The sequence below is a fragment of the Rhinatrema bivittatum genome, chromosome 1 (assembly GCF_901001135.1).
Source record: "Rhinatrema bivittatum chromosome 1, aRhiBiv1.1, whole genome shotgun sequence".
NCBI lineage: Eukaryota > Metazoa > Chordata > Amphibia > Gymnophiona > Rhinatrematidae > Rhinatrema > Rhinatrema bivittatum.
In genome coordinates this window covers 220,555,355-220,579,524 of record NC_042615.1, presented here as the reverse complement: position 1 = coordinate 220,579,524, position 24,170 = coordinate 220,555,355, and the positions used below count along the sequence as shown (strand labels likewise).

The 24,170-nt window shown below is 46.3% G+C and overlaps 1 protein-coding gene across 2 annotated transcripts in view; it reads right to left on the bottom strand.

Annotated features, from left to right (window-relative positions):
- The window catches only part of LRPAP1 (LDL receptor related protein associated protein 1), a 90,076-nt gene extending 81,043 nt beyond the window's left edge, over positions 1 to 9,033 (bottom strand). The window contains exon 1 of one of the 2 annotated variants that reach the window (XM_029591882.1): positions 8,758 to 9,033. In XM_029591882.1, coding sequence (XP_029447742.1) covers positions 8,758 to 8,931 — 174 coding nt within the window. In that variant the 5' untranslated portion in view covers positions 8,932 to 9,033. The remainder of the gene's footprint in view (positions 1 to 8,757) is intronic. The other variant, XM_029591873.1, reaches the window with a different exon arrangement.
- Between the last annotated feature and the right edge of the window lie 15,137 nt (positions 9,034 to 24,170).

Sequence of the window (24,170 nt, the reverse complement as noted above, 5' to 3'; positions counted from 1 at the left end):
GTACTGTATTATTGAGAAATAGTCTACCGACCTTTTCTTTCTTCAAAGTTTTTCCCTCTTACCATTGCTTGTTAATTATATGATCAATAGAGGCTTGGATCTCCTTCATTACCTTGTACTTGGGTCTGTGGTAGCTATTGTATTTCCTTATTGATTTTAATATTGTAATTTTTTGTTTTGTTACTTATGACCTTCATTTCAGTGACATTTTATATTGCTGTCAAAAATATTTGGAAATTTAATAAAATATAAGAAAAAAAAAGTAACAAAACCAAGTCAGATCTTTGTGAAGGACAGGTCTCTGCTGCAGTAGATTCTTGTGCCATGGAAGACAAAGGAATCCGATCTACATACCATGGTCATCTGGGCCAATCCGGTGCCACCAAGAGGACCATCCCCCTGGGGCCTTCAATCCTGCAACATGGGCCATGGGGGACAGGCATAAAGCAGCTTGTCTTCCGACCAGACCTGCACGAGAGCATCGATACCCAGGGACCACGGATCTCTCCTGCGACTGAAGAATTGAGGAACTTTCGCACTGCAAGAAGTTGCCAGCAGATTTAAAAAAAAAAAAAAAAAAAAAAAGACAGAAGGCCCCAGTGATCCACTATCAGCCAAAACGCCTCATCCAACAATACCCATGCTCCTTGGTCCAGATTCTCCTTGCTGAGAGTCTGTTCTTAAGTTTTCTTTTCTTGCAATGTGAGAGGCCAAGATCACCTAGAGATGCCCTTTCGCCCATTCCATAAGTTTGTCTATTTCCTGCATCATTTGCTGGCTCTTTGTCCCTCCCCTGCCGATTGATGTAAGTCACTGTTGTGTTATTCGACATCACTCTGACTGCTTGACCCTACAGCCTGTTGCTGAAATGCAAGCATGCCAACTGGACCACCCGGGCTTCTAGGCAATTAATACCCCAGAGGGACGCTTCGGCATTCCAGCGTCCTTGTGCAGTTAGCTCCTGACCATGAGCTCCCCAATCCTGGAGACTCGCATCTGTCATGAGTATCAATCAGTTCAGTGAGGTCAAGGAAACACCTCTCTCAGATGATTCTAATGAAACCACCACTAAAGGTAAGAGCAAACTTCCATCGGCAAGTGGAGCCAAATTGAATAGTCCAGAGACCGTGGGTTCCAACACGACAGCAGTGAGCACTGAAGAGGACACATATGTGCCCTTGTCCACGGCACCACTTCCAGGGTTGCCACCCTCAAATTGAGGACCTGCAGATAGGAGCACACTGTCGGGCATATATCATGTTCACCAAGAGACTGACCTGGGACATCAACTTCTGAATCCAAACTTCTAGCAGGAAAACTTTGGTCTGCCTCGTGTTGAATTGAACACCCAGATACTCCAACGACTGAGATGGTTGAAGACTGCTCTTGGCCAGGTTCACCCCCCAACTGAGCTCCTGCAACAAGGAGATCACCTTGCGGGTCATCAGGCGGCTCGGCCTGAATCAGCTAGTCATTCAAATAAAAGTGTACTAGGATTCCATCTTCAACTCTGCCGCTATCACCACCATAACCTTGGAAAAATTCTGGGCATGGTGGCTAGACCAAAAGGCAGCACCCGAGACAGATAATGGCACCCCAACACCACAAAACGTAGAAAATGATGGTGCTCCAGTTGGATGGGAATATGAAGATAAGACTTGGAAACATCAAGGTAGGGCAGAAATTCCGACTGCATGGCCATTATCACTGAGCACAAGGTTTCCATACAAAAACGAGTCATCCGCAAATGATGGTTGACTCCCTTGAGATCCAGGATGGGACAAAAGGAGCCCTTCTTGGGCACAACAAAATAAATGGAATATCACACCATACTTTGAGACATAGGTACGAACTACAGCCCTCAGTCGGAGGAGCCTTAACAGTACAGTCCACTGCCTGCTTCTTCTGTGGGGAGTGGCAAGGAGACATCATGAACACGTCCCCGAAGAATAATGCGAAACTCCAGCGCATAATCCTTCTCATATTGTCTCCAGGACCCAATGATCTGATCTCAACCTACTTCTAATAAGAGAGGAGTCACCTTCTCTTGTTCCCTAAATAGGTCGGCAAGCCTTTATTGTGAGGATCTGCTACCCGAAGCTGTTCCTCACTTGGGCTGTCTGGGACAAAAAGACAGACCTGCCAAAAGGCAGAGTCCTCTGAAAGGTCAACTCTCTGTAGAGGTGAAATATCTTGGAACCCCCGAAGACGACCCCTCATACCAAAGGGGTGCTGCAACTGCTTCTTATCCTCTGGCAACCAAGGAACTGGAGATTTGTCCCACTTAATGGCCAATTTCTCCAAGTCATTCTCAAACAAGAGCAAGCCCTTAAAAGGCATTTTCGTAAGATTAGCTTACAGAGGCTGCTCAACCCGTCAGATTCCCACGTCCCTTGACCTCCCACAAAGCGGGACAAAATTTGGGACAGCACACCAAGTAGAGAGACCGGGAGAAGGAGGAAGTCCTACACCAAAACACACTCTTCTGTCTGTATTTATTTTTTAAGCTTACCTGAGCTCAGCCCTACCTGAGTACAGAGTGTCTCCAGCTGCAGGGAAGAGGGCATATGCCGTCACTGCTGCACTCTGTTTCCTACACCTGCTGCCTTTCAGCTGCAAAAACAGCTGTCCGTGCCAGCTGAAAAGCCAGCTACCAGACCAAGGTACTCATCCGAGGGACCACAGAAATTGCCTCAGGAATTCTTAACCGGGGGGAGGGACCATATGGTATAACTGCAGGAGAGCGGGGCAAATTTATTGTCCTTATTTCTCATTTTTTCAAATCAAAGCAATCCCCAGTAGGGAGACTCATGTCCACCATCTGCTGGAGATGGAGAATAATGGCAGGCTGATGTCACTGCTGGGGTTTCTATAACTGTACTTCAAAATATCGGTACACCTGGTCTTCTCTTAACGCTTATTGAGAGCAGGCTAACATATTGGAACGCCGGGATCGCGGACATAAGAACGTACATGACTGAATGCAGCTATTGAATTTTTCATGTTGGTAATTTTGTCACAGAAAAATGATGAAAATCTTAGTCCCCTGAAGCAGGACCCTAAGGGATGTGGTCCGAAACGCGATCGTGTTGGGTTGTGCAGATAAGTACATTTGACGTTGAGTTCAGTGACTTTTGAAAAGTGACTATGTTCATTGGTTTTGAAAAAAAAGAAAAAAAGATTCAATTTAAAAAAATGGTGATTGGGAAAAACGATAAACAACAAAAAAATATAAAGTAAAATGGACCCAGAACCATGAGATAGAGTCTGGTAAATATACCATGATCCTGAGAAGAGAGGTCCTACAAATATATGTTAGCCTGCTCTCAATAAGCGTTAAGAGAAGACCAGGTGTACCGATATTTTGAAGTATTGTTTACAACTGGGGTACCCGGAATACATATGGTATAAGAGCCAATATTGTGTGATTGGTTTCTATAACTGTGACATCAGTTTGCCTGTAGGAGGTGCATAACCCACTTGTTCTGGATTCATCTGACTAGACACTAAGAAATGCATGTTGCACAACCTGCTGCATTTATGACTCCCCAGGCTCTGTTCTGCCTACCTACTCCAGAAGAGAGAGGACTAGATGTGATCCATGCAGTTCCTCCCGGGCTTTAAAAAATGAGAAATGAAGCCCTGGCCAAAACAGGGGAGGATCCACTAACCCAAAAGCAGCACAGCTCCAGACAGAATCCTGCTTTCCCACATGGAGCCAGTGCAGCAGGGTGATGCAAGGGTATTAAGTACCCCAGGTGAACTTTACAGCCTTGCACCCCTCCCCCCCTCACAATTATGAGTTTATAAGAACAGATTTGACATGTAAAGAATATTCAAAGTACAGTTTTCTGAGGTAAAAATACCACATGTATATTATATTTATACACACTGCAGTGAATCCAAACAGAAATCTAAAAAAAAAAAAGATACTTGGAACCCATATGGCATTAGGCGTATTATAATTCATGTTAGGTGTGGGCTTGATCCTCAAAGCTGCGAGTAAACTGAATTACAGTTACAATATAGTAAATCTCCCATACCAAAAGAGCATTAACTGCCAGGACTTGAACAGCAACAACCTTGCCTAGAAAAAGGCAACACTGAAAATATTACATTAGGCTCTAACATACACCAATACATCTATTAGGAAAAGAGAACAAGCCAGGCTGTTATAGATCTTTGTACAGACTACACACTAGCAGAATACCTCACCTCAGTCACACAGGCAGAGCAGAGAAAGACCCTCACCAAATCTAGACTAAAGAGACCATAAACTGTATAAATAGAAACGTGCAGTCAAAAACTGAACTGGAAACCACAAGCTAGATTCTGTATGCAGTTCAACATTACCATTCCTCATAAAACATCAAAATATAAACACTAAAAAAATTTCAAGCAGCTAATGAACAGAATATTTTTACTCAAATACAATTACTCTGAAAAAACCCCCCTCAATTTAAATATTTCCCCAATTCCAATAAAATTCTACATCAGCAACATATTTTAACACATCAAATAACATCCAATAATTAAAACTAATAAGGATTTTAAAAAAAAACCTTCAGGTCTCAATACCTAGGAGCTTTGATTCTAGTCACCATGAGATTGTGAGTTAGTTAGTTTTGGGGAGGGGGAAGAAAAACTCTCTCCTCTCTAATGTGCTCACTCAAATAGTCACTACACACAAACAGGTACATGCATGCTGGCTCTTTCACGCTCTCATTCACACGCTTCCAGACACAATCTCTCAGATACTGACACACGCTTACACGCACACCGGCTCCTATGCATTCTGTAATAGTCACACATCTGCATGCTGGCTCATTCTTGCATTCTCACACATGTACTCTTGCTTACACACACACTTTTCACCCCCCCCCCCCCGAATTAAAAAGAAAACACACTTTTACTTACACTGTTGAGGGGGATCCAGGCTGAGTTACCTGTTTATGGTCCTGGAAGTGACCGACTGTGTGGGCTGAAAGGCCCCAATGTTGGGAGGGAAAAGGAACAGGGTTGAGGTAAGGGTTTTGTTTTGTTTTGTTTTTTTTTTGCTGTGGCTAAGCTTAACAGGAGCCTAAGAGCAGACAGCAGTGAGTGACCATCAGTTGGCAGTGAGGCAACAGACTGGGAGATCTGCTGGCTGCCTCCTACTGGCAGAGGCAGAGACAACGGCAGAGAAGCATAGGCAAGCCACGACGGTGCTTCCTGCCAGTGCAGTGAAGTAGGGGGAGGAGCACCTGAGGACAGTAGGAAGCAGGACCCAGGCCCATGAGGCCACGATGCCTGTTAGGAAGTAGTGTCCCATGCTGCTGATGGAAAATGAAAAGCAAATGGAAAGCATAGGGGGGAGTTTGCAGCTCTCAAAAAAGTGCTACCGTGCAGCTAGAGGGAGGCTACAGCGGCTCCTTGAGCATGGGTCTGCTCTGACACCAACCCACGTGATTGGCCCACCAGGGGATGCCCAAAGCCCCGATAGGCCAATCCACCCCTGGCTGCGGTACAGCAATGGCTGCAGTGGTCAAACTCTCAATGCACTCTTCGGAGGGCACAGAGTGGGGGGGGGCAAGGGCCAGTGACCCCATGTTGGCCACCCTGCCAGGTACCCCCCACTTACCAACTGTTCCAGCTGCCTGGGCACGCGCCTTCTCCCTCTAGCGCTTCTCTCTATTACCGAGAGGCACAGTCATGGGGAGCGGAGTCTCTGGCGCAGGCAAGGTCTCCCCGGCGTGCAGATCGGTGGCCAGCAGAGGAGGGGCCGAGTTGGAGCCTTGCTGTTTCGGAAGGGCATGGGCAGGTGTCTCGCCTCCCAGAGCCCTCAATGGGGGGGGGGGGGGGGGAAGCGCAATGGTGGCAGAGAGGCCAGCCGCGCCCCCAAGGGAGCCAGGGATTTGGATCGGATCTGCAGGAGGCTCGTCGCCCTCTCCTGAAAAGTCTAGGAGAGAAGGCTGGTACACAACCGGCAGAAGTGTCCCAGTTTGTAGCAATGGAAGAATCGAGCTTCCTCCATTGATCAGTAGACCCAGAACGGTGTCCCCCTGGAACTGAATCATCCTCCACCTCTAGGGCTCCCTTGCATCCTCAGGCAGGCGTATCCATCCCTGCCTCCAGGAGGAGACATGCCACAGCTCCCTCTCGTGAAGGCCCCCAGGTCACCGAGGTATTGACTGATGAGAGTATCTGGGATGTGGTGGGACACTGGAAAAAAAAAAGCCACCGTGGTGTGGTGCCTGCCCCCTCCATGACATAACACTCCTCGATGGCCTTATTGACTGCCTGGAGGGACCGGACAAACATGACAGCCTTGTCATTCATCTTCTCCTCCGCCATAACCTATTTAGACCCAACCAACTTGGCCAGAGCAACGCTATTGGGGGGGGGGGGGGGGGGGGGGGGGGGTTGTCCGGCAATGCCAGCATGTGGCAGCGCAGGCCGTTCTTGAGGGCGAGGCTGAATGACCCGGTCGTCAACGAAGAGGTCCATCAGCGGTGCTGTGGTTCCCTTGCCAGCTCTCATCCTGGACACGGCCACGTGGAAGGGGTGGCAGGGGAGGTAGAGTCCCCGGTAGTGGTGGCAACACCGGTGGCAGATACTACGATACCAATGGAAGCATTGTCGGCTGAGGTGATGGTAGCAGCGGCACTGCCAGTGGTGGATACAACCACTGTGGTGGTGGTGATTGCAGGAGCAGTGGAGGTGGAAGTGCCAGAGGCAGCAGAGGTAATGCCAACAGGAGGCCTCAAAGGCACATTCCTCTGCAGGAGGGAAGGGAAGGCGATAAGGACACCTCCCTCCATGGTGATGCCTCCAGAACAGGGGTCAAAAAGGAAGGGGTTAGGCAGGGCAGGGAGAAGGGTGCCCATGTGCGGGGCAGCTGGGGTCTCACCAGGAGAGAGGAGACGTGCGCTTCACTTTCTTCTTCCCAGCAGGCTTGGGCCTGACAGCAGCCGTACCAAGGGGGCAGGCAAGGTCTTAACCTCAAAAAAGGGGTTGTGCGAGGGTTGGAGCAGGGCCACCCCTTCCGGCATGGGGGGGGGGGGGGGGGGGGGGGGGAGGAAGGGGAATAGGTGCTAGCCAGGTTTCCCCATCACCTCTCCCTTTCCGGAACAGCCACTAAAGCAGCTAAGTTGTGCACTCCCCAGTAGAGGGAGGAGAGATGGTGGTTTCCTTGTTAAGGGTGGCTTCAAAGAGGTCTTTACCCAGGCTGGGGACAGTGGCTGCCTTTGATTCCATAAGGTAGATGAAGAAAAAAAGGATGAGGAAGGGAAAGTATTAGCTTGTGAGTGGCAGGGGAAAAAAACAAAAGAAAACTAAACCCTCTACAGCTAGGTGTCATAGTGGATAACACATTGAAATAGTCGGTTCAGTATGTTGCGGCAGTTAAAAAAGCAAACAGAATGTTGGGAATTATTAAAAAGGGAATGTGAATAAAACGGAAAGATGTCATAATGCCTCTGTATCGCTCCATGGTGAGACCGCACCTTGAATATTGTGCACAATTCTGGTCGCCGCATCTCAAAAAAAAGATATAGTTGCGATGGAGAAGGTACAGAGAAGGGCAACCAAAATGATTAAGGGGATGGAACAGCTCCCCTATGAGGAAAGACTAAAGAGGTTGGGACTTTTCAGCTTGGAGAAGAGACGGCTGAGGGGGGATATGATAGAGGTGTTTAAAATCATGAGAGGTCTAGAACGGGTAGATGTGAATCCGTTATTTACTCTTTCGGATAATAGAAAGACTAGGGGGCACTCCATGAAGTTAGAATGTGGCACATTTAAAACTAATTGGAGAAAGTTCTTCTTCACTCAACTCACAATTAAACTCTGGAATTTGTTGCCAGAGGATGTGGTTAGTGCAGTTAGTATAGCTGTGTTTAAAAAAGGATTGGATAAGTTCTTGGAGGAGAAGCCCATTACCTGCTATTAAGTTGACTTAGAAAATAGCCACTGCTATTACTGGCATCAGTAGCATGGGATAGATTTAGTTTTGGGGTACTTGCCAGGTTCTTATGGCCTGGATTGGCCACTGTTGGAAACAGGATGCTGGGCTTGATGGACTCTTGATCTGACCCAGTATGGCATGTTCTTATGTTATCTGTGCTGGAGAGGGGGAAGGGGAGCAAACAATAGAAGAAGCAAGGCAACTCGAGCCTAAATAAAGAGAGGAGGAGAAAGGAGCAGGGAGGGAGAACCCTTTCCCACCTACTTTACCTTCCTGCTGCTATTGGCGGAAGACTCCTCCTAACTTAGGGATAACAGCAGCAGAGCAGTTACCGAGCTCTACTGCTCAAGGGAAAAAAACCCACCACAGAAAGTACAAGAGGCCAAGCCTTTCCTGCTGAGGTGAGGAAGGGGTGGAAGGAAATAAATTGAATGATTAGTCAGTCACCTAAGGAACCTTAGCCCATTCAGAAGAAATAAGTTAATAGGAGTGCAACTAACAAAAAACGGACTTTTGTTCCGGGGGGAGGGACACACAAACTTGACAGTGATGGAGGATTAATCAACTAAACAGTGAGAAGGAACAAACTTAACCCAATTAAAGAAACAGATAAGTGCAAAAGAGCAGAAGGTTAAGGGAAGTAGGAGAAGGCCGCTCTGAGGCAGCACTCTCCTCTTCCTGCGCTTGAGCCTGCAGGATTTAGAGCCCCTGGCTTCTATCTGTCAGGACCTGCAGGAAGCTTTAAAAAAAAAAAAAAAAAAAAAAGGGAGGAGGGAGGAAATAGTCTATCGCTACCATCCGCGGTCACTCACCCGCTGTGCTTTCTCCCACACCTGGTTGAGTTTAACAACCCGGAACTCTGTGGCCTCGCGCTGCGACTCCCTCTCGTTCACCTCCTTGGAATATTTATCGCCGCCTCCCTCGCCAATACCGAGCAGCAAAGAGGAGCAGAGCAGTGCCAGGCGGCACACGTCCGGCGCAAGCATCCTGGAAAAGTTAACGGGAGCAACACCCGGCGCGCAGCGGAACGCCGCAGGATATTTCAGGTTACCAGCACACTGCCCGCCCCCACGGCCCGACTCGCCAATCACTGCTCCGCATACAATCAGCCAGGCTCACTCCAATGCCCCACCTATCCCCGTGCCTCTTACAATCAGAAAACGCTCAGCCCTCCCGTCTCCGCAGCTGGCTCCACGGAACAGACCTGGAAGTTAGCTTTTCATTGGTCACTTTAGAGCAAGCTACTGGTTTACTTCCGGATTTCTCTTCGCTAATTTGTTTGCCACCAGGGACCAGTTTTTATGTTCCCTTTCCTCTGATCTCATTAGTAGTCTTTTTTTTTTTTCTCACGTCTGTCCTCTTTCTCTGTTTACTTGTGTCAGTTTGCCCTAGTGTGGGTGAGCGCCGAGTTTAGATGGTGGTGGGGACGAAAGACATATGTCCTTTGACATGAAATAGAATGTTCCACAAACAAGCGTTTTGCCAACTAAGAGATCAGGAATAATAAACCCAATATAACAAAATGCATCTAAAATAGCCTCCTTTAGTAAAGAAAAGGTAAAAGGTGGGAGCGTTATCTAGGGAGGAAGAATAAACTAGTGGTTAGAGCAGTGGACTATGAACCAGGAGACCAGGGTTCGAGTCCTGCTGTCGCTCCTTGTGACCTTGGGCAAGTCACTTTACCCTCTATTGCCTCAGGTACAAAAAAAAACTTAGATTGTAAGCCCTCTGGGGATAGGGAAATACCTACAGTACCTGAATGTAAACCAGTGTGATATCTCAATTGAGATGGAATGTCGGTAAATAAAAAATAGACTGAAATAGAACCTCTCAGGAAAAATGTACATTAATACGTTGAGAAATTAAGACAACACTGAGATGGAAAAAGATAGTATACATAAAAATCAAAGTTGACTTTTAGGATATGTGGAAGGGGCTGAAACCCGAAAATCAATTTAAAAAAAGAGGAAACAAAATAAAATCTATCTTTCACTGAGCACTAACTAATACGAGGTGGACCATATCTTACAGGTTTAGTAGGAGCCTGAGCTAATTTGAAACCATTCTTATGTGGAGGGATTCAGACCAATCTGTACATCCTTCAGGGGCCCACCTCTCCACCAGGAATCTTCCTCAATCTCCAGGCTCCAGACTTTCTCTTTCTGTAGATGTTATCCCAGGCCTGGTTTTGTTAATTGACACACTAGGCCTTTGCCTGGGGTGGCAAAATTGTGGGGGCTGCAGACTGTGGTAAACTAGAAGGTTTGGCAGTGGGAGGCAATAAAGTGGGGCCCATGTAGCAGTTCTCCATGACTGAAAGGTAAGTCCAGTGGGTGAGAAGAAAGAAGGTCAGAAAAATTCAGTAGTGACAGTTTGTGTACGTTACCTTCTTGCAGTAGATGATATACAATATGACTGAGGGGCTTGGACTCAGTAGGCTGAGCTTGAACTCTGTAGGTTGAGAAGGCCATGGTGGCATGCAGTAGCACTTACACCGAGTCCAGAAGCACAAAGCAAGTCAGAAGAGGATGGGGTTGCAGAGTCTGTAGTGGCCCATACAATCATGAGAGGGCTGTGGCAAGAGATGAGCACACCAGGCTTTATTGCAGGATGAGCCCTTGTTCACCCAAAGCAAACCAACTACTCCTGATGTCTTAGAACAAGATGTTGATGAGAGGGAAGGCAGAGAAATGGAAAAGGCCAACTTTTCTTCAAAAGCCGATGAAGAGATGCCGTGCACAGATGAGACCTTCATGCTGCTCCAGAAGTATAGATAGGCAGACCTGCTTGTAAGTCAAACGCAGGACATACAGGGCCTCAAAGATGTGGTGAAGGAAGAACTGCAGGGTGTAAGACAGGAGATACAGGATTGCAGTCTATGACTTCTGTCTGGAGGGAGATGCTTCAGTGGATGCCTCCATACCAGCTGCAGCCAGTATGGAATGCTCCCTGGCAGCTACAGGGCTGTTGTTTAGAGCTTGTTGAGAGTGACCAATCCGCCACATGCTGCTCTTTGATCTGGGCGACCATTTCCATAAGTTTGACCAGGAAGAGGTGATCCCCCATGCAGAGAACATCCAACAACTTGTTATGGACATCATCATGTAAATTGCTGACTTGTAACCAAGTCATTTGGCATACTCCATTAGAAGTTGATGAAGAGCAGGCAATCGTGTTGTATGCCTTGTATACTTATCGAATGGAATGGCGTATGCATTCCTCTGCATCTAGGAGTGGCTGTGGATATGCAGCATTGCCCCCCATCAACTGGGCCAAGCAACAGCTTCAGTTTCTGAATGCAATCATATAAGTAGTGCACCATGTACAACTGATGTGCAGAAAAGTGAGCATTAAGCATTGAACTGTGGAACACCTTTTTTCCAAAGTTATCCAGCAATTGGGACAACTGGGATTTTTCCCTGATGGAGTATTGGAGAATATCCTTGTTTTCTTCACTTGATTTTCTTCACAATTGATTGGTGGTGCAGATGCACTACCCCAAATCCTGGGGATTTCTGGACATCTAATTTTTGTTGCGTCGGAGGTGGACCCTTGGGCCAAGGTGGGGTTGACGCAACCCATAGGTAGGGACCTATGGGTCCCCACCGTCGGCAAGTGGAGTGGGCTGAAGTTGGAGGCCGCTGTAGCTTCACCTATACCAGCCCTCGTTCCCCTCGGGTTGAGCCTTTGGGTGCCGGGGCTGGCAGGACTTAGGTGAGCCTCGAGGATAGTTAGTAAAGAGAAGTGGTTCAGCCCAGAGACAGCAGCTGATAGGTGGCGTAGTCCTACCCTTGACTGGGTTCGGTACAGGAACTCAGGCACCAAAGGAATGGAAGGCGCTCAAGCAAAGAAAGGCCGGAGCCTTGTAAGTCCATGTCCAGGGGATAGGCGAGAGGAGGCGTCACTGACTGGCTAGGATCAGAGCTGGCGGCAAGCGGAGGTCGTGGCAAGCAATGTAGAACTCTGGACATGGAGAGGTCTAGCATAGTCAATCAAAGCAATGGTCAGGGCGTGGATAAGGCAGGCATAGTCAATCAAGGCAATGGTCAGGGCGCGGAGAAGGCAGGCGTAAATCAAGGCAATGGTCAGGGCGCGGAGAAGGCAGGCGTAAATCAAGGCAATGGTCAGGGCGCGGAGAAGGTAGGCATAGTCAAGGCAATGGTTGGCACGGAGAAGGCAGATGTAGTCAAGCAAGGCAGTGGTCAGGGCACGGAGAAGGCATGCGTAGTCAGGCATAACAGAGGTCTGGGGCTGGAGATAGATAGGCTGAAGAGTAGTCAAACAAAGCAGAGTCGAAATCCAAAGAGTCAGTCCAACACATAGACGAGGCAAGAATGAGGAAGACAGGAACCGGTAACCACAGGAATCAGGAACACGAAGTACTTAAGAACATAAGAAATTGCCATGCTGGGTCAGACCAAGGATCCATCAAGACCAGCATCCTGTTTCCAACAGAGGCCAAACCAGGCCACAAGAACCTGGCAATTACCCAAACACTAAGAAGATCACATGCTGCTGATGCAATTAATAGCAGTGGCTATTTCCTAAGTAAACCTGATTAATAGCCATTAATGGACTTCTCCTCCAAGAACTTATCCAAACCTTTTTTGAACCCAGCTCCACTAACTGCACTAACCACATCCTCTGGCAACAAATTCCAGAGCTTTATTGTGCGTTGAGTGAAAAAGAATTTTCTCAGATTAGTCTTAAATGTGCTACTTGCTAACTTCATGTAATGCCCCCATGTCCTTCTATTATTCGAAAGTGTAAATAACCGATTCACATCTACTCGTTCAAGACCTCTCATGATCTTAAAGACCTCTATCATATCCCCCCTCAGCCATCTCTTCTCCAAGCTGTACAGCCCTAACCTCTTCAGCCTTTCCTCATAGGGGAGCTGTTCCATCCCCTTTATCATTTTGGTTGCCCTTCTCTGTACCTTCTCCATCGCAACTATATCTTTTTTGAGATGCAGCGACTAGAATTGTACACAGTACTCAAGGTGCACTCTCACCATGGAGCGATGTAGAGGTATTATGACATTTTCCGTTTTATTCACCATTCCCTTCCTAATAATTCCTAACATTCTGTTTGCTTTTATCACTGCCGCAGCAAACTGAGCCTACGATTTCAATGTATTGTCCACTATGATGCCTAGATCTTTTTCCTGTGTGGTAGCTCCTAATATGGAATCTAACTTCATGTAACTATAGCATGGGTTATTTTTCCCTATATGCATCACATTAAATTTCATCTGCCATTTGGATGTCCAATCTTCCAGTCTCGCAAGATCATCCTGCAATTTATCACAATCCCCTTGTGATTTAACTACTCTGAATAATTTTGTATGATCTGCAAATTTGATTACCTCACTAGTCATATTCCTTTCCAGCTTATTTATAAATATATTGAAAAGCACTGGTCCAAGTACAGATCCTTGAGGCACTCCACTGTTTACCCTTTTCCACTGAGAAAATTGACCATTTAATTCTACTCTCTGTTTTCTGTCTTCTAACCAGTTTGTAAACCACGAAAGGACATCACCTCCTATCCCAGTGATAGCCAACCTTTTGAGCTCAGTGTGTCAAAATTCATAAAAAACCCGAGCATAACTCGGGTGGTGTGTCACTTCTAGAAAAATCCATAATTTTGTGATATTTGTAACTCTAATTAATAACAAAGTTATAATTTTAATATATGTACTGTATTTATTAATAAAGCAAAAACAAATAATTCTTTACCTTACCTGCTTAGTGACTTTTTTGTTGCTGAATTTCATTGGCTAAATCTTCAATTGAAGGTTGGTATTTCGTACACTTCAAGCCCAAGCAAGAGTTACAAACTTCATCTGTCAGTCCGTTTCTTTTATTGGCTCCCATTCATTTTCACACCACTCCCTCCCCATCCCCCAGGCATGCACACATTCATTCTCACACACACAGACCCCCAGGCAGGCACCCATGCATTCACACACATACACCCCCCAGGCAGAGTCCCATTCATACATATGCCACACACTAAATGCAGACCCCCCTCTCTTTTGCCAGCAACCTTGGAACCTCTCTCATTCCTCTGCTGCCACTGTCACTGCTGCCACATGGCTATTGGGGAGGTGCCAATTGCTGCTGCTGACACTGAAGTCCATTCTGCTGCCTCCTCTGTGCAGGCCCTGTGGGCTTCCACTTTCTCCATGCTGATCTCGTACATTGTGAGATCCGGAGAGAAAGTGCTATTCTTGCACATTCCCAAAGATTACATGTGCCAATCACTAAAAAGTAATCTATATTTTTTTTTTGCCTTTGCTGTCTGATCTTAGTTTTCTAATTGGTTGGTCACAGGCTTTTTTTTTTTCCACCTTCCCTTTCTTATTTTTTTTTTTGCCAATTCCTTTTATATTGTCTTTTTTTCTGTTTCTTTTCTCTCCATCTTCTTCCCTCAAACACACAGTCAGGTTCTCATTCTCACATGCATTTCTCTCTCACACACACACACACAGGCTCTTACTGTCACATGCTCTCTCATACAATCATTCATACACACAATCTCTCACTGGCACATGCTGACTCACACACTCAGGCTCTCTCTCACTCACACATGCTCAAGCACAGGCTCTCACTCTCACATGCTGTCTTTCATACAATCATTCATACACACAGTCTCTCACTGGCACATGCTGTCTGACTCTCACACACAGGCTCTCTCTCTCTCTATCTCTCTCCCACATGCTGTCTTGCTCAAGCACATGCTGTCTCTGCAAACATTCAGGTCCTCACTGTCAAACACAATCTCTCAACTCATCTCATACACGCACACAATCTCTCACTCATCTCATACGCGCACACACACACACACACTCTACAGACCCTCAGCCTCTCTCTCACCTCTGGGCCTCCTCTTCGCGGGTCGCCGCAGGATGGGCCCTGCAGTGGCCCTGATCTTCTCGGGCCACGGTGGCCGTGCTACCGGGCCTCTTCCTCTTCTCGGGCCGCTGCGACTTGGAATTCGCGGCGGCCCATAAGCACAAGTGCTGCTCCTCTTCTGCACGCGCTGATGCTTCACCTCCATCTTGCCCACGCGGCTCCGGCAACGTTCACTTCCGGGGCCGCACAGGCAGGAAGGAGGAGGAGCATCAGCGCGTTTAAATGCGATCTGTTTCTTTGGGCCGTGGTGACGTGAGCCTCACCACGGCCCTGCCTATCGCTGCGCCGAATGAGCCTCCCTGCGCCCGGGGGCATTGGGGAGGGGGGGTGGAGGGGTCCGAGGGTGGGGGATACTAAAAACCTAATTTTAAAGGGTCGGCGCAGCCGATAAAAAAAAAAAAATTCCCGATAGTCCATGAAACGCTGCGCGTGTCAGCAAAAACGTCTCAGCGTGTCACCTCTGACACACGTGTCATAGGTTAGCCATCACTGCCCTAAGTAAACTTGATTAATAGCAGGTAATGGACTTCTCCTCCAAGAACTTATCCAAACCTTTTTTGAACCCAGCTACACTAACTGCACTAACCACATCCTCTGGCAACAAATTCCGGAGCTTAATTATGCGTTGAGTGAAAAAGATTTTTCTCAGATTAGTCTTAAATGTGCTACTTGCTAACTTCATGGAATGCCCCCTAGTCCTTCTATTATTCGAAAGTGTAAATAACCGATTCACATCTACTCGTTCAAGACCTCTCATGATCTAAAAGACCTCTATCTTTAAGATCATGAGTCGTAACCCTTTGAAAATCTGCCCCTGAGTGTGGTAAGAGTCCAAGTAGAAAACTGGAGTAAGCATAAGTTGGACAGTGGCATCCATTACGGGATTGCCTCTGAATAAGCAAAATGTACCCCACTTTTCTGTTGTTGACACCAGACTGTTAGGGTGTGAGGTAGCAGACTACCGTTGCTGAGGGAGTGTATGTTGCTGCCTTGTGCGGTGACGGAATCCCTAGATGGGCAGCTGTGAGTATGCAAGGCACTGTATACACTGTGGCCCGTTTGAAGACATCAGGCACCTACTATGGAATAGGTCCTTACCTCTAGGTGCATCCAGCCAGATCCCCAGCCATTTCAACAAGTTCTGCTTCAACCGCCTCGGCTCCTGGGCCTTCTTCTTCAGGTCCTCAATCTGTAGAAATAGACAGGAAGACGCAGAATTACAGGAGAGGTACAGCCATAGGGGCCAGACATTGTTGTATTCTGCTTTGGTGTGGCACTTTCCTGGCCTTGTAGGCATCTATGTATGTCGTGTGCATCTTCTCAGCTGGGGAAAAAGAATAAGCATTTGTTAGGAGAGCTTTCCCCTGGCATATATCCCCCTGCAATGCAGATGCTAGTCTTCTTCTTGCCCCTGCTGCAGTGTTTCCGCAGCTCTACATCTGTTATAAATCTCCTCTGCTAAGGGGAGGAGTTAGCAATCTGTTCAATGCTGCTCCCCCAAGGGGAGGAGCTAGCAATTTGTGATCGATCTCCTCCAGGAGAGGGAGGAGTTAGTAATCTGTTATCAAGCTGCTGCTAGGAGTTAGTGATCTGTATAAGTCCGCTAGGGAGTTGGCAACCAGATATGGATCACTCCACCAAAGGAGAGGAGCTAACAATTGTAATACTCCGTAGGTGTAGTTAATGATGTGTAGTGGGTTGGCTTCCCACAGAGTGGCAGTCTATATAATACCGCTCTGGTAGTGTAAGGAATGAACATTTAATGTAAATTGGTGAATCCCTGGGCCGATGGCAGATGACAGCGCCCCCAGGAGGATATCCTGAGAGGGACCACGGCTAGTCTGGAGTATGGAGACAAACACAGATAGTTGTTTATTAGACAGGAAGTAGAACCACCAGAGGTGGCAGTAGTGAGCTGATGTGCCTGGCAGGGCTGAAGTCCCTCAGATACTGGAATTGCGGCCTCTGGGTTGCTGAGCTGTAGAGAGAGACTATAGGTAGTGAGTAGACAGGGTATGCTGGATTCATAATCAGTAGTAGATGATACACTCACAAATGTAGATATCTGTAATGGCCTCTATGCAACAAAGAGTCTTCAGAATATTCAGGAACAGGAGCCGTAGGCAAGTACTGGTTCCTATATGCAGTCTGGAATGAGAACTCACAATATCTGTGTATGAGATGGCTTCTGGAATAGAAGAGAGTCTTCTGAGGATTTTAGGAACATAGGCCCTTGTGGAGCTAGTACCGGTTCCTATCTGCAATCTATAATAGTAATTCACAAGATATAGGTATGTGATAGCTTCTGAAATAGAAGAGAGTCTGTGAAGGGTTTTAGGAACATGGGCCCTCGTGGAGTGAGTACCAGTTCCTATCTGCAATCTGAAATAGTAGTGCACCAGATATAGGTATGCGATAGCTTCTGAGATAGAAGAGAGTTGAGAAGAGTTTTAGGAACATGGGCTCTCGTGGAGCGAGTACCGGTTCCTATCTGCAATAACGATACGATCTCCGTACCTGCGATAACGTCTTAGACAGAAGAGAGTCTTCGGAGATTAGGAACATATGCCCTCGTTGAGTGAGTACCAATTCCTATCTGTAGTAGAACTCACAGTGTTCACGTCTGAGATCGCTTCCAGGTAGTAAGGAGTCTTCTGAGCATTCAGGGACGTAGGCCCTCGAGGAGCAAGTACTGGATCCCATCTTAGCAATCTGAAATCAAGAAGAGAGAGTGGGGACCCTGAGGAGTGGGTACCCCTTGGTAAGTTTGTGGAGGCAGAGCAGCGGAGAAAGAATTCCCGTTGCTAACTCGATTCGTAGTTGCAAGCAAAGACCTTTTAAGTTGGAAGCGGATGACGTCACTACAGGGGGACGCCCCAAGGTTCGCGCCCTTGCTGGTACAACTCTGGAGCGCGCGCGCCCTTACTTCATCAGGAACATGGCGGATCCGCAGCGTCAGGCCAGCCCGGGGATTCCAGGAAGAACGGCGAGGAGAAGCTGCGGCAGCGTCTGTCCGTCAGACCCGAAGGGAGTCGCCATTAAGGTAGAGAGGGTGGAGCGAGGCTGAGAACAGGCACGAACGCAACAACATCTGGCCCAGCTGTCAGGTAGTTAGCGTGCGACCGTATAGAATAAAGCTCCTTTGCCTTGCTGACCTTTTCCCCTCCCTTCTGTACCCTAAAGCATAAATGGCAAAACCTTCAAAGTGCCCACTTAGTTTTACTGCTACACTCACCTTTGCTTTCCCTGCTTTGCTTATTTTATTTTTTCCTTTATACTGCATTTGGATACATACAATCAAAGTGGTTCAGAGTGTAAATTAAATACAAAAATATTACTTTATCTATGCATAAAAACATTATTTCCTAAAAGTGTAAGAAATGATGGGATACTAAAATGACATCATTGTCTTCTTAGACATAACATTTTTCTGCATCTACTCCCCTCTGGTGCTTACCATATGGCTTTGAACTCCCTGACGATTGTACTGCCTCTGCAATGCCTTCCAGGTTTCCCCCATGGTATGGAAGTTCCTCCATACCCCACAGGTGGGGAAGAGCTCGCCCTCCCGATCAATGATCAGGAGGTTGAGTCTTCTGACATCCCCACCCATGAAGCTGCCAAGCTGGGGCTGCCATTTTGCCAATGTGCCAGCCCCAGTAGAACTGGAAACAGCAACTGTGTGAAAATAACGCATGTACATAAAAGCAGAAAGTATTTTTACACATACAAGAGTTCATGTGTACTTTTGGAGGCAGAGCTATGGGCATTTTAAAAACTGCGCGGATCTTGCCATGCAGATTTTAAAATGCTTAGTTAAATCTCCGCAGATCCCCATATGCACGGATATGGAGCAACGCAAACAGTTTTGAAAGTTGAGCTTTAAAATAACACAAAATCCATTCATTGTTTTTAATAAAATTGCTATAATTAGCAGTCCTTTAGCATAAGAATCTCTTTAGTCCAATATGCAGTTACTATCTAGCAAGTTGCATCGCTTTGCCTCATCCAATTAAATTGTTAGTTTAAGAGGGTTTGTTCCTTTCCTTAAGTTGTGAATGCAAGTTACAGGTATACTATATATGTACTTGTAGCCAACCTCCCAGAGAATCTGAAAGCACTTAAAAAGATTAGCTTACCATATTGCTGAATTAGAGCTGAAAGGAATTTGTGGCCCTGGTATGCAAGAGAGAAAAAAGTACTTTAATGAGTGAGAGTCAGGGAGAAACCCTGTGGTTTAAAGTAAGATTGTGCAAAAAGCATAAATTTCTTCCTTAACAAATACATTCCTAAGAATTTGGTATTAGTGAGGACTTTTTGTCATAGGATTTAATTGAAAACTCTTGGTGTAAATGGTCAAACATTTTTGTGCAAAGAGAAAAAGAGAAGGTGGGAGGGCACTAATCTGTAGACAAAGAAAAAATATTGAAATCAGCTAAATTCTTGCCATCTTTTGTATTCTTTACATTTTTCTGCCTCTCTTGCATATAGCAGCAAGGAGTAATGAGTTCATTGAACCATTATAAAAATATCTCAGGACTCAACGGGAAGTTTTTAACAGGCACTAAAGTTACATTTAAAAAACACCAGAAATTCAGAAATTTCATTAACTACCAGAGAACCTTCTACAAAGTCTGACAGACTGAACATAAGAACATGCCATACTGGGTCAGACCAAGGGTCCATCAAGCCCAGCATCCTGTTTCCAACAGTGGCCAATCCAGGCCACAAGAACCTGGCAAGTACCCAAAAGCTAACGGGCGGATTTTCAAAGCCCTGCTCGCGTAAATCCGCCCGGATTTACGCGAGCAGGGCCTTGCGCGCCGGTGCACCTATTTTCCATAGGCCGCCGGCGCGCGCAGAGCCCCGGGACGCATGTAGGTCCTGGGGTTTTTGGAAGGGGGCGTGTCGGGGGCGGGACCCGATGACGCGGCATTTCGGGGGCGGGACCGGGGGCGTGGTCCAGGCCTTCGGACCAGCCCCCGGGTCGGAGCACGGCGCGCCAGCAGTCTGCTGGCGCGCGTAGATTTACGTCTGCTTCTCGCAGGCGTAAATCTACGGACAAAGGTAAGGGGGGGTTTAGATAGGGCCGGGGGGTGGATTAGATAGAGGAAGGGAGGGGAAGGTGAGAGGAGGGCGAAAGAGAGTTCCCTTCGAGGCCGCTCCGATTTCGGAGCGGCCTCGGAACGGAGACAGGCTGCGCGGCTCGTCGCGCGCCGGCTGCCCAAAATCGGCAGCCTTGCGCGCGCCGATCCAGGATTTTATAAGATACGCGCAGCTACGCGCGTATCTTATAAAATCCAGCGGACTTTTGTTTGCGCCTGGTGCGCAAACAAAAGTACGCGAACGCGCTTTTTAAAAAAATCTACCCCTAGTAACGGTAACATGGAAGTCTATTCCATGTTACCGTTGCTAGTAATAGCGGTGGTTATTATCTAAGTCAACTTAATTAATAGCAGGTAATGGACTTCACCTCCAAGAACTTATCCAATCCTTTTTTAAACACAGCTATACTAACTGAACTAACCACATCTTCTGGCAACAAATTCCAGAGTTTAATTGTGCGTTGAGTGAAAAAGAACTTTCTCTGATTAGTTTTAAATGTGCCACAGGCTAACTTCATGGAGTGCCCCCTAGTCTTTCTAGTATCCGAAAGAGTAAAAAACCGATTCACATCTACCCGTTCTAGACCTCTCATGATTTTAAACACCTCTATCATATCCCCCCTCAGTCGTCTCTTCTCCAAGCCGAAAAGTCCTAACCTCTTTAGTCTTTCCTCATAGGGAAGCTGTTCCATTCTTCTTATCATTTTGGTCGTCCTTCTCTGTACCTTCTCCATCGCAATTATATCTTTTTTGAGATGCGGCGACCAGAATTGTACACAGTATTCAAGGTGCGTCTCACCATGGAGCGATACAGAGGCATTATGACATTTTCCGTTTTATTCACCATTCCCTTTCTAATAATTCCCAACATTCTGTTTGCTTTTTTGACTGCTGCAGCACACTGAACCGACGATTTCAATGTGTTATCTACTATGACGCCTAGATCTCTTTCTTGGGTAGTAGCACCTAATATGGAACCTAACATTGTGTAACTATAGCATGGGTTATTTTTCCCTATATGCATCACCTTGCACTTATCCACATTAAATTTCATCTGCCCAATTTTGATGCCCAATTTTCCAGCCTCACAAGGTCTTCCTGCAATGTATCACAATCTGCTTGTGATTTAACTACTCTGAACGATTTTATATCATCTGCAAATTTGATTACCTCACTTGTGGACTGAGAGATTAACAAGAAAAGAATTGCATTTGAAAGTACTTCTCCTTTAAAGTATAGAATTTCTATGTTCCCATAAAACTCCGAGAGCCCAATTCAAACTTTCAAACAGGAAAAAGGTTTTTCCATTGATAAGCAGGCTGAATTATCCATTATATGTGGGCGACATCATCTGGTGGCACCAAACAGAACTGTCTCTCTCTGAGGGGGCCGATGCAATAAAAGTGCACCAAAAGTGGGTGCTCAGTGTTCAGCGCCCAATTTCCTAACACTTGCCCAGGCACTTCTCCTGGGGGCGCCATGCAATATTTAAATTAGGGATCGTGCTGCCAAAGAGGTGCTAGGGTCGATTGTGCACCCCTAGCGCCTCCTTGGCAGCGGGTGACCAGGAGAGGTCGGCAGTCAGTGGGTTGAGAAACGGACACTGAATTTATCAGTGTCAGTTTTTCTAACTGGTGCACAGGCACCAGTTCGGAAAATGGACGCTCATTAACTGAGCATCCGCTTCCCTAACCTGACAGCCGGCCCTCTTTTTTTAAAAAAAAATTTTTTAAATCTTTTAAACTTTTCATTCCTCCGAATTAACATCACCTCAATATTAAGTCGGAGGATGTACAGATACTGCTTTTCTGTAAATTTTTTTGGGGTGCTCAGAAATTAACGTCTGCTCTGGGCAGGCGTTAATTTCTGATCGTAAAATTGTGCGGATCCGGCGCACATTTTTTTTTGTGTATCTAGGGAGCATAGCTAATAGCCTCCTCGACATGCATTTGCATGTGGTGAGCACTTTTAGTTTTGCTGCGCGTTGGACGTGCGTTGTGGACACACTAATCCCCTTATAGCATAAGGGGCTGTGGACGGGAATCTAAAACGTGCGGGTAAACCAGTGTGCTCGGCTGAGGCACTGTATTGCATCGGCCTAGAGCTTTGAGCTCTATTGAGCAATGTGCAGGAGTTCTCGCACAGGCACTGCCTTGTGAGTCTCCTCAGTCATTTTTTTTTGTCTGAGCACAGTATAGACATGTACTCTGTCTCTCGACTTAATTTTTTCTCACAATTTCCTCATTTTGGTTATTTGCCTCACAAAATCTTTTCTTTTGTTGCCTTGCTACCTCTGCAGCCCCACAACAGCACTTTTCAGTGCTGCCAAAAAAAGAAAAGATTAAAAACAATGAATCATGGCCTATCTTCCAGTACATCTGGCTAGAAGAGTCAACATGTTTAATAATTGTATCTGTGGCAAGATTTTGTCCCTCACCAGTGGATAAGAGCTGTGTTACTAATGCCTGGGACCGGAACATGACAAAAAGAACTATTCTTAAGGATGGATGTCCCTACGCTTGCAGCATTCCAGGGCACTTTACATCGAGGAACTGTGTAAATCTCTCCAGAATTGCAGTAGGCCCCTGTACTATAGTGCATTGTCATCTAACTCTTCAGGAAAAGAGTTGAGCAGGAGCTTCTAAAAAAACTACCCCATCTGCTGAGGGTCAAGTACAACCAGCCACCCTGCAAATTTCAAAGTCAGCCTTTTATCTACAACTCTGAGGAAAATACTAATCTTTCACAGGGGTATCGAGACCCTAATGCAGGTCCCAATGCTCCCAAGTTAGATTTAAAGGGCCCACCTTAACAAAACCAAAAAGCACCAAAAGGAGTAAAAAGTGTGCGGGGGTCAAACAAGACCCCTCTCCTCACCCCAGGGCTACCAATGAAGGAAGTCCCAACCAAAAAAGTTTAAACATATCTTGCTATGATCGCACAACGATGGCGTCCCCCTCAACCCAGTCAACATAGATGTGGTAAATGGCACAACTTTCCCCCACCCCCTTTAAAAACCCCCTTTAAAAAATAGTTCACTTCCCATACCCTTTTCCCTCCCCCAATCCCGAATTATAAAAAAAAAACCACTGCTGGGTTGTAGTGGGTACCTGAGAAATCCCCTCCCGCAGTCCATTTCCTCACATCTATTAAAATCTGCAATTGGAAGGGCTCAGGGGCCCTCTGGATGCAGGCCCGGCCTAGTGCCATTTTCCAAAATGGCACCGATCTGACTTTGCCACAATCACAACTTTACTTTTTTCCTTTCTTGTTTTTTATTTGCTCATGTTGGACCTTGTGCTCCCATCTCCCCTTTTTCTTTAATATGAGGGGTTTGTTGGTGTTTATAGATGTTTCTTTTTAAGAGAGGTTACATTATTTATTTCTTAGCTATTTCCTCTCAGTTTTTCTGTATCAAGGTTTCTTATGTTATAAATCTCTGCTTTACACACATTGTTAATTGTAAACCGGGTTGATGTGATTCTTGTCATGAAATTCTGTATAACGAAAATAATAAATAAATAAATAAAAATAAAGTGAAAAAAAGATTGGAGAATGTTTGTCGTGAATTGGATTTTTTACTATTTTATGGTTGCAGTAACTTTTTTGTTGAACACCCCACCGGCATGTCTAAGTGTGTTTCTTCAGTGTTAAGCAAACCCTCAAGCAAGGACATCCCAAGCATGAGTACTGTGGATCAAGAGAGTTTAAAAGAAGTGAGAGACTGTGGTATTGGTACCCATCCCCATGAACCTAGGATCTTGGAGGTTTATCCTCTCCCTGCCGGAATGAACTCTGGAACCGGGGACAAATGGACTATGATCGTGGTTAGAAAAGAGAGACTGGTGAGAAAAGTGACCCTCAGGGAACACTGTGTGCCCCTGCATTCTGGGAGGTCCCCAAAGAGGGGAATACACACATTCTTTCCTTCAGGCTGGATATTGTTTAAACTTATAATTTTCCCCTACCTACTATATCAATCTTCTGCAAGGTAAGAGAGAAGTTGTCCTCCTGCACTGGAATGCACTGGAATAGTGCAGAAAGACTGATTACACTAGTCTGGAAACCAAAAGAGAATATTCTGCTGACCTTATTCTCATGAACAGAAGTTAAATATAAATTGTTTGTACGTCCTGTATGGAGAGAAGCTTGGCATGAACTGTACAGAGAATGCACAGGGCCAAACAGACTGAGAATAAA